The 11426-nt window shown below is 42.8% G+C and overlaps 2 protein-coding genes across 2 annotated transcripts in view; one reads left to right on the forward strand and one right to left on the reverse strand.

Annotated features, from left to right (window-relative positions):
• The window catches only part of LOC309564419 (uncharacterized protein), a gene marked incomplete at its 3' end in the record, with an annotated part of 909898 nt that overhangs the window by 285871 nt on the left and 612601 nt on the right, over positions 1-11426 (forward strand).
• Positions 1466-11426, reverse strand: part of LOC309563476 (uncharacterized protein) — a 51284-nt gene continuing 41323 nt past the window's right edge. Inside the window, exons 6-8 of the mRNA XM_082267869.1 lie at positions 4700-4784; positions 4476-4617; positions 1466-3057 (exon numbers count right to left, since the gene is read on the reverse strand). Coding sequence (XP_082123995.1) covers positions 1610-3057; positions 4476-4617; positions 4700-4784 — 1675 coding nt within the window. The 3' untranslated portion in view covers positions 1466-1609. The remainder of the gene's footprint in view (positions 3058-4475; positions 4618-4699; positions 4785-11426) is intronic.

Raw genomic sequence — 11426 nt, forward strand, 5'->3', positions numbered from 1 at the left:
GTATAGAGAGCTCAGGAACTCAACATAAGGATGGTAGGAACTCCAAATAATAGACAAAGCAGGCATACAGAGCCGGGAACTCAACATAGGCATAGTGGGAACCCCTCATAATAGATACAGTAGACGTGCAGAGCTGGGAACTCAACATAGGCATAGTGGGAACCCCTCATAATAGATACAGTAGACGTGCAGAGCTGGTAACTCAACATAGGGATGTTGGGAACCCCTCATTATTGACATAGCAGGCGTGCAGAGTTGGGAACTTAAAACAGGGATAGTGGGAACCCCTCATAATAGATACAGCAGACGTGCAGAGCTGGAAACTCAAGATAGGGATGGTGGCAACCCCTCATAGTTGACATAGCAGGCGTGCAGAGTTGGGAACTCAGTATTGGGATGGTGGAAACCCCTCATAATAGACACAGCAGGCATGTAGAGCTGGGAACTCAACATAGGAATGATGGGAGCCCCTCATAATAGACACAGCAGGCACGTAGAGCTGGGAACTCGGCATTGGGATGGTAGGAACCCCTCATATAGATACAGCAGGTGTGCAGAGCTGGAAACTCAACATCGGGTTGGTGGTTCCCCCGGGTTAGTGGGAACCCCTCGTAATAAAAACAGCAGGTGTGCAGAGCTGGGAACTCAACATCGGGTTGATGGGAATCCCTCATAATAGATACAGCAGGTGTGCAGAGCTGGGAACTAAGCACAGGAATGGGTTCAGCTGGTGTGAATACTTAGGAGTTCAGCATATGGATGTTGGGAAACCCTCATGATGTTCTCAGCTGGTGTGAAGACCTGGGAGCTCAGCACATGGATGGTGGGCACATCTGGTGTGCAGACCTAGGAAATAAGCACAAGGATGGTGGGGACCTCTCATGTTAGGTACAGTGGGAGTGCAGAGGTGGGTACTCTACATAGGGATGGTGGGAACTCTTTATAAGGGGCTTAGCAGCTATGGAGACCCAGTAGTTCAGCACAGGGATGGCGGGAACCCCTAATTGACACAGCTGGTGTGCAGACCTGGGAACTCTATTCAGAAATCTCACCAACAGAGTCCCTGAGAGACAGTAGAGACAGTCAAGGCAGATTTCCTCTCCAGTATCCACCAAACAGTAACATTTCTCATTTGGTTGAACCCGAAACACTAAAACATTTAATCATCTAAGAATTTTGATAATTTAAAAAGAAGAAATCTGAGAACACGAGTATTGGAAAGTGTGGAGCATTCTTGTTTATTTTAGAAAATCAGGATTCGTGATTAATAAACAATAAAAATGAACATAGAATCTACATCCATAACTGAAGAACAAACTATAAAATGTAGTAATCATTGGTTGGACCAATGAAAATCCAGCTTCTTCAGTATACCAATAATGTACACAAGCCGATATCTACCAATAAGAAATGTTGTCCATGTATGGTCATATCTGGCCATGTATTAGCACAGTTTAGTTGTGTGAGTGCGGGACCGAGTCAGCACTTTATGTTTGGAGGACCATATTACTACAATTCAATTCCAGAAGGCCTGGACCTACCAAAGTCCACCCGAAAAACTTCAGAATCTTTTTGTCCCAACACACCAGTCTGAACAAAAAAAAGGTTGTTAGCTCATGTGAATTCTCTGGTGTGCAATAAGGAATTTTCTGTAACCAAAACCTTTCCCGCACTCTGAACATAAGAAAGGATGCTCACCCGTATGACTTCTCTGGTGTTTAACAAGGTCTCCTTTCTGAATAAAACATTTCCCGCATTCTGAACAAGAATAGGGACGCACACCTGTGTGAATCTTTTGGTGTGTAACAAGTGCATTTTTCTGAATGAAACATTTCCCACACTCTGAACATGAATAAGGACGCTCACCCGTGTGAATTCTCTGGTGTATAAGAAGGTTTCCTTTATGAACGAAGCATTTCCCACACTCTGAGCATGAATAAGGACGCTCACCCGTGTGAATTCTCTGATGGTTAACAAGGTTTTCTTTCTTAGCGAAACATTTCCCGCACTCAGAACAAGAATAAGGACGCTCACCCGTGTGACTTTTCTGGTGTGTAAGAAAGTTTCCTTTCTGAATAAAACATTTCCCACACTCTGAACATGAATAAGGATGCTCACCAGTGTGACTTTTCTCGTGTGTACGAAGTACATGCTTATGAGTGAAACTTTTCCCGCACTCTGAACATGAAAAGGGACGTTCACCTGTGTGAACTCTCTGATGTTTAAGAAGATTTTCTTTGACATTGAATTGTTTCCCGCACTCTGAACACGAGTATGGACACTCACCTGTATGGATTCTTTTGTGTGTAAGAAGTACTTTTTTCTCAGTAAAACATTTTCCGCACTCTGAACATGAAAAGGGACGTTCACCTGTGTGGATTCTCTGATGTTTATGAAGGTCTCCTTTCTGAACAAAACATTTCCCGCACTCTAAACATGAAAAGGGACGTTCACCCGTGTGACTTCTCTGGTGGGTTATAAAGTGCCCTTTCTGAATGAAACATTTCCCACACTCTGAACATGAATAGGGATGCTCACCAGTGTGACTTTTCTCGTGTGTACGAAGTACATGTTTATGAGTGAAACTTTTCCCGCACTCTGAACATGAAAAGGGACGTTCACCTGTGTGGATTCTCTGATGTTTATGAAGGTCTCTTTTCTGAATAAAAAATTTCCCACACTCTAAACATGAATAGGGACACACACCTGTGTGACTTCTCTGGTGCTGAAGAAGGTCTATGCTTTCTAAGAAAGATTCCCCACACACTGACATCTCTCCTATGTGAACTCCTTCATGGCTTACAGAAGATTCCTGGGGAATAGATGGATCTATGGAAGTATCTGTACTGTGAGGTCCTATAGTCTTGGTGTGTGATCCATCAGAAGATTCCTCAGGATTAGAGGGATCCATTGATCCCCCCAATTGGTAAGGTGCGGGATGTGTATTTGGAGTAACGGGATTTACTCCTGGAGAATATTGTACAATGTTATCTTCTGCTTTATAATCTGGAGATGAAATAAGACGTTCCTCAGAGGTATTCCGGACATTGTGTTCATCTGTTGAAAAACAATATTACAATAAGTTAACGCTAGAAGTACTTTGTATTTTCTAAACCTTGTAATTGATAGGTCATATGTTGGCCCATAACTAAATATTTTTTTAAGAGCTTTGGCATGGTATTGGGTGCAATTAGAACAGAAAAGAATTAATACAAACTAGATAAAAGATACAATACACCCAAATCACACTGGGTTACATTCTGTGCATCGTTATTATTCTTACTTTAATAGAGATAGACCTTCCTTCACCTCATTTGTTGGGAACAAGACGTTATATTGAGGAATGGAGATGGACCTTTCATATGGTGTACAGTATCTCCTCCTCATTTGTTGGGAACATGACGTTATATTGAGGAATGGAGATGGACCTTTCATATGGTGTACAGTATCTCCTCCTCATTTGTTGGGAACATGACGTTATATTGAGGAATGGAGATGGACCTTTCATATGGTGTACAGTATCTCCTCCTCATTTGTTGGGAACATGACGTTATATTGAGGAATGGAGGTGGACCTTTCAGTTGGTGTACAGTATCTCCTCATTTGTGGGAAAAATTACGTTATATTGAGGAATGGAGATGGACCTTTCATATGGAGTACAGTATCTCCTCCTCATTTGTTGGGAACATGACATTATATTGAGGAATGGAGATGGACCTTTCATATGGTGTACAGTATCTCCACCTCATTTGTTGGGAACATGACCTTATATTGAGGAATGGAGATGGACCTTTCATATGGTGTACAGTATCTCCTCCTCATTTGTTGGGAACATGGCATTATATTGAGGATTGTAGATGGACCTTTCTCATGGTGTACAGTATCTCCCCCTCATTTGTTGAGAACATTGAGTAGTATGTTAAATATAATTGCCTTCTTTCGTCTCTCATGAGGACTAGAGATGAGGTTTTTTATAGTATACAATACATTGGACGGTGGGGTAGATACGTTGATGATGTTCCTTCTCTCAGTAGTTAAAGTTTATCCATTTTTCTTGTACAGAAGGATGTGATGTTCTCTATTTAGATTAAGGGCAGCACAGATCGCACATGATTGAAATAAGAAGGGTTTAACCCCTGTATATGAAAGCGGTGCTTTATTTTTACAGCTGTGCAGTCGAGGAATAGTCTTGGTTCTAAAGGACTCAGTACATTACTGAGAATGACTTATTTTTTCTTATTACATAACTGTAAATGGTTACTAATATTTGTAGGTAAAACATAGTAGAATGTTGATCCAGGGAATTGTCTGATCGTCTTTTGGGATCAGGAATTAATATTTTTACCCTGAAGAAAATTAGGCTGAGCTTTATACGGGTATTTTTCTTTTGGTTGAATTTGACAGATACAGTATATTCTTTATCTCAATTGGTGTAACAATGTGAACTGTTTCTGAATTTAAAGTTTATTACTTACTTGTGTCCATATGTAGAGAAGATTCCTCATGTTCACTTTTCATAATCATCTCCCCCTCCTCCATAGACTGCTGATCTCCACTCACCAACCACTCTTCTTCTTCCTCTTTAATCTCAACTTTAAAGTCTTTCACTTCTTCAGCCTAAACCCCAAAAAGTTACATAGAAGAATGTCATAATATAGCTTAGAATTATTTTCAGTTCTAGCTATTCAGTCCCACCTACCTGATGATGGTGAGGGATGGTATAACCTTCCTCTGTGGAATCCCGGCAATACAGATGGGGACTTCTCTCTGGTGGGTTCCCATTACTGGATCCATCTGTAGGAAACACACACACTGACTGAATACATTGTTTCTATGTGTTTATCAGATGATGGTGGATCTAGGTGGATCCTCCGTACTGCTCTCTCCTTTACAATAAAGTCTCCTCTTACCCGGTGATGTGAGGGGCGGCTGATTCTCCATCACGATGTCCTTGTAGAGATCCTTGTGTCCTTCTAAATACTCCCACTCCTCCATGGAGAAATAGACAGTGACATCCTGACACCTGAGATCTGTTACTGGATAATGTCCCAGAATTCCCAAAACCGCTCACCTCTCCTGTCAGCAGATCATTGATCTTCTTTGTGATTTCTAGAATCTTCTTCTATTTCTCTTGGGTTTCAGGGAATGAGGTGAGAGCACTCTAATCGTTAAATGGCCACCAAGCTTCACTTGAAGAAAGTTCTACATTGAAAGAGCAACAGTGTCACGTAACCTCCCAGAATCATCCTCACCTCTCGGGTCAGGTCTGTGTTTTATTAATAGAGATAAGAGTGATGTCATGTGACCTCCCAGAATCCTCCTCACCTCTCCAGTCAGGTCTGCTTTTTAATAATAGAGATAAGAGTGATGTCATATGACCTCCCAGAATCCTCCTCTCCTGTAAGGTCTGTGTTTTATTAATAGAGATAAGAGTGATGTCATGTGACCTCCCAGAATCCTCTTGACCTCTCCGTTCAGGACTGTGTTTTATTAATAGAGCTAAGTAATGACATGTTACCTCCCAGAATCCTCCTCACCTCCCTGGTCAGCAGATAGATGATCTCCAGGTTGAGGTTTAAAATAGAATCCCCCCCCCCCCACCTATACTAACTAACCTGTGTAAAAAAGATGTATGTATTTACCTATTTTCACTCTGCTGATCACATGATCATTTGTGTCAGCATCCGATGGCTGCAGGGTAATGGAGAAATCACCTGACAACAGCTGTGAAATACGGGAGCCCTGATATCATCTATAGGCTCCCATGGTGCAGCCATTGTCGGCAGTCCCTCCTCTCCCCTGCAGCCAACACTAGCTGACACAGGGCAGCTGGATCATGTGACCACACTGGAGCGGGCTGAAGAGAGGTAAGTACATACATAGGTTAGTTAGGAAGGGGGAGGGAAGCTGTTTAAGGACTAGTTAGGCTTTAGCTGGAGTTCAACTTTGAGATGAGTGGAGACCACGTAATCCATACACAACTCTGATCCCTGTAGACAGATATATAAATATAGCAGTCTTGCTACTGGGTGTAAATATAAAATAATATCTTATTACCTCCTCTTCTGCCAGTTCCAGCAATGTCTCCTCTCTACTTCCTCCCAACTCACCTTTCACCTGGAACTTCCTGTTTGTTTCCTACATCACTTCCTGTCTACTGTACATCACTTCCTGTCTGTGCGTTCATCCAAGTTACATAGTTATTCTGGTCCAAAAAAAATGCAAGTCCAGTTCAACCAATAAATCACTTGAATATACAGTAAATACGGCAGTCTTTATTCATATATATATATATAAAAATCGAACACAGAAGGTTGTAGTCACAGGGCTTGAAAGGTGAACATTCCGTAATAAAGTGTGATTTGAGGTTTCGATGGGGCACAAGCTCATCTTCCTCAGGGCATCACAACCCACCTTACCACCTCGTCCAATCAGAGAACGCCTTGTATTAATTAAAAATAATAATAGGCATTCTGTTAATGGCGGCCATGCTGATTAAGCGAACCACTGTGTTTACTTAGCAGAAGGGTGGCCCTACGGCAGAGGGACAAGAGGACCTCTGCGACCGCTCTAGCAGTGCCGAATACTGCGGCGATTCCTTGTTTTCATAATGTGCTCAACGTACGCTCAACCTTTTTTCTGATTCTCCTTACCGCATTTCTCACACGAACCCCTCCTAACATCTGACCAAGTCCCACCAGCTCAGCTCCTCTCACATATCCTTCCCAATGAGAACGTCTCCTCGCGCCCATCTCATAGTTGCCAACATTTCCAGGGACACTTTGCAGCACAGCTATCAATTACTTAACCACACCCACTTCCCTGAAGCTCCGCCCGCCCCACATAATTAATCTCTGCCTACTTATCATCAGATTATAGGGTCTACTCAATAAAGAGAGAATTACAGGAAATTAAAAAGGGAATTTCAAATTTAAGGCCAAAGTAGCAGAGTTGGAAAAATTCTCCCATTCAGCTGCACTACTTCTGCCTAAAGTTTACAGGCATCTTGATTAACGGGCGCTTCCAGGGACAATGTAAATTACCTGGGACAGGCTCCTATTTGCCGGGACGGTCCTGGCCAAAACGGGACAGTTGGCAAGTATGCCATCTCTCCAGAGACTTGCTCAGTGATCTCTGTACAGCACTGTGGTATATGTCAGAGCTATATAAATGTATAATAATAATAGTGTGTGACTGTGGGGGAGGGGTCATTAGAGTGTAAGCTCCTGTGGTACAGAGACTGATGTGACTGGCTCAGTGATCTCTGTACAGCGCTGCGGTATATTTCAGAGCTATATAAATGTATAATAATAATAGTGTGTGACTGTGGGGGAGGGGACATTAGAGTGTAAGCTCCTCTGGTACAGAGACTGATGTGATTGGCTCAGTGATCTCTGTACAGCACTGCGGTATATGTCAGAGCTATATAAATGTATAATAATAATGGTGTGTGACTGTGGGGGGGGGGGGGTACATTAGAGTGTAAGCTCCTCTGGTGAAGAGACTGATGTGATTGGCTCAGTGATCTCTGTACAGCACTGCAGTATATGTCAGAGCTATATAAATGTATTGGTTCCTATGAAGCGAGTGTAGCCAATTGCAGTGAAGAAGTTTGAAGTGAGCCTCTGTGGTGACTCTGATACCATCCCATGATTAGTTCTTGTGAAAGGAATGCAGCCAATCGCAGTACAGAGATCTGAGGTGAGTCTCTGCGGAGAGCAGAATCTGCCCAGTGACTGTAATCCTGCCCTGTGATTGGTTGGTGTGGAGTGAGTGCAGCCAATGACAGTGGAGGAGGAGTGAAGAGGGAACTCTGAGGTGATGATGTGAGGTGTCCGGCTCTTCTATGACTGAATTCTCCATTTTGTTTTACATCGGTGACAGAAGTGACGGTGGAATGGGTTCTGTTTTCTGTCACAGGAAATGTGGTAAAGGTAAAATAATATCAGAGTCACATTTTTATATCCCTATATGTGTAAATGTAGTATCTGCTGGAGATAAAAGACACCACAGTGACTATGGAGGACGAGGACGGACATGACGGGGGGGGGGGGGGGTTGTCCAGCAATGTCTTCTTTCTACTGAGCCACAACCTGAAACTTTCTTCTCTGTATGTGACTCCACTTCCTCTCTGTGTGTGACCTCACTTCCTGTCTGTGTGTGACCCCACTTCCTGTCTGTGTGTAACACCACTTTCGGTCTTCCTCTCAGTAATGGAAATTTCACCAGTTATTGGACAGTATAATGTATCTCCAGTGTTGCTGACAGCAAACCAATCCCCTCCTGGTAAATGCTATACATTTTAATAGGCATAGACTCTCTATGTGACTGCTTTGGGAGGGGGGAGGTGGGGGAAGGGACTCTGTATATGTGGCTATTCTGTGTCCCTCTAGTTAAGTCACATTTAGACTTCAGCAGGGTAAATTTCCAGGAATTATGTATTATAAGTCATTGGACCCTGCCCTACGCATTTTGTCACGTGGATGGATGGTGGTTGTGCTTTGATACACATATTAATTGTTCAGTTGGGGGTAGAGCTGCTCGGTATGACAAAAACTCCTATTTTTTAATTTGTACGTTATCGTATTTTTCGCTTGGAATGCTGACAGCTTTATTTATTTGACTTGTATATATCATTAACATAAACGGTATTGCTATATATATATATATGTCTTTTTTTTTTTTTTTTTTAGAAATGGACCAGAAGATTCCCCCTGATCAGAGGGATCCATTGATGTCTCCGGACAGGAAGGTCTGTGATGGATATTTTGGATTTCCTCCTGGAGGATCCTGTGTGATGACATTATCTTCTGACTTATGCCTCGTACACACGCATCGATTATTGGCTGGGAATTTTCGGCCAACGTCCGATCGGCCAATTTTCGGCTTGTTAGTATGATGCTTTCGACAACCAACTCCGACTTTTCGGCCGAATAAAATCTGGTGTGCAGGCTATAAAATTTTTGTTGGCCGTCAACACAACGGCCGATTTTCCGTCAGTCAGTACAGATTTCGGCAGACAAAAATCTGATGAGCAAGACTGGGCATGCTCAGAGAAGAAAAAACACACGGAAAGTAAACCAGCACATGACATCACTTCTGAAGTAGATTTTTGTTGGCCGAGAAAATTTGTGTGCAGTCTAGGCACATTCCAACCAACAAAACACCACTCTGGACAAAAGTCGGACGATCGGTCGGCCGATAATCGTTGCGTGTGTACAAGGCATTACAATCAGCAGATAATAGAAGATGTCTCTCCGAGGAATTCCCGACATCGCATCCATCTGTTGGAAAGAAATTAAAGTCTAGCATAGCTACTGTGTATGGTATTTTAGCAGTCAACAGTTTCACAAAGCACTTGCATGGAATTGGGTAAAATTATAATACCAAAATATGAAAACAAAATGGGTAAGGGCCACAAAGCACCTAAAACAATTATGGCACACAATATAAATTTGTTTTGTGCATTAAAGATAGCTATGGGACGTAACGAAGGTGGACCTTTTACCACATTGATTTGTGGAAACATGACTTTTTATTATGGAATAGAGTAGCTCCTCCTCATTTGTTAGGAACATGATGTTATATCGAGGAATGGAGATGGACCTTTCACGTGGTGTAAAGTATTTCCTCATTTGTTGGGAACATGACGTGATATTGAGAAATGGAGATGGACCTTTCATATGGTGTACAGTATCTCCTCCTCATTTGTTGGAAACATGACGTTATATTGAGGAATGGAGATGGACCTTTCATATGGTGTACAGCATCTCCTCCTCATTTGTTGGAAACATTACATTATATTGAGGAATGGAAATGGACCTTTCATATGGTGTACAGCATCTCCTCCTCATTTGTTGGAAACATTACATTATATTGAGGAATGGAAATGGACCTTTCGTATGGTGTACAGTATCTCCTCATTTGTTGGGAACGTGACGTTATATTGAGGAATGGAGATGGACCTTTTATATGGTGTACAGTGTTTCCTCCTTATTTGTTGGGAACATGATGGGAACATGACATTATATTGAGGAATGGAGATGGACATTTCATATATATCCGCTCCTCATTTGTTGGGAACGTGAGGTTATTTTGAGAAATGGGGGTGGACCTTTCATATGGTGTACTATGCTGTACTTGTGAAGAACAAGAAAGTGTAAAAGAGCTCCAAATTCTGACATCCTTCTGGCAATAGGAATGCCTACGTCCCAAAAACCTAACTGTTGGCTGTACTGATGCTCCAATTTAGATAGTCTAAACTAAAGCTTTAATAAACTGTCCATAACTTCCCTATGATGTAAAGATGTACCCTTTGACAAAACCTTCCATAAATAAAACCAAATGTGAACTGTGCACTACAGCTGAGGCCCCCCTGTATACATGTGAGCAGGGGTGCAGTGTGGTCTTTCAGCGAGCATAGATCACACAAAGGCCAAGATGATTGAGAGTAGTGTATTAATAGTCTCAACAATGCACATCTAGGCCCGGTGGGTAGGCACAGTTGACCACTAACAAATCTGTAGCAGAGAAGCCTATCCTGAGATGATGCTGACCGTTTCTGCAATAAGGAGCAGAAATGCAAACTGACTGGTCTACACCCAAATGGGAGGCTTCCTAAGTGGAGATAGCGTAGTCCCTGCTCCCTACTCCTCTGAAACCTGTCCCTACCACTATGCGCTGTCCCTGCCAGACAGGAAACCTGTACATTACCGAAAGGGCTGCTATCAGGGGGGGACAGCCCATGCACATGTAGGGGGCCCAGGCATCCCGAGAGGCCCGTCCCCCAAGCCCAACCAATGAGATTGAGCTGTTGTTGTAGTAACTAGCACTTGCTAAAGCAGGACGGCCGCAGACTAAGCCAATGCAGCCAAAGGGATGTCTCTTTGCTGGATTGGGCTGTCTCTTTGCTGAATATATGAGGCCATCTCTTTGCTGGATTGGCATGTATTTTGCTGCAAATATGGAGATGTCTCTTTGCTGGATTGGATTCATTTTCATATATTAAGTTGTAAGAATGATAAAATAAAAGTGGGCGCACTGAGGGACTCGGTTGGGATGGCTAGTGGGCGGATTTGATGGGACGGCCCTGGGGAATGTTGGTTTCAGGCCTGGAGGGGCCCAGGCCTAAAGCTGTGCAAGCGGCCCCAGAATTTCTGATGGCTGCCCTGATTACCGATATCTAAGGTCTGGCTCCCATTGGATTCAATAGGGTTCAGATTCGGGACCCAAACTTCATATCATTCGCTGAACCTATGTTGGATCAAACCCGGGTATATTCAGCTCCTCCCTGTTTGTAATTATTGCAAAACAAAAGAATGAAAAACCAACTGAAACTGATGCACAAATTTACAAAGATATAAGGATACCACAAAGTGGGGGTAAAAACTGTGGCAGGGACATGCCAACCTGGACATCTCCAAGAA

Source organism: Pelophylax lessonae (assembly GCF_965119305.1).
Source record: "Pelophylax lessonae genome assembly, chromosome: 9".
Taxonomy (NCBI): Eukaryota; Metazoa; Chordata; class Amphibia; order Anura; family Ranidae; genus Pelophylax; species Pelophylax lessonae.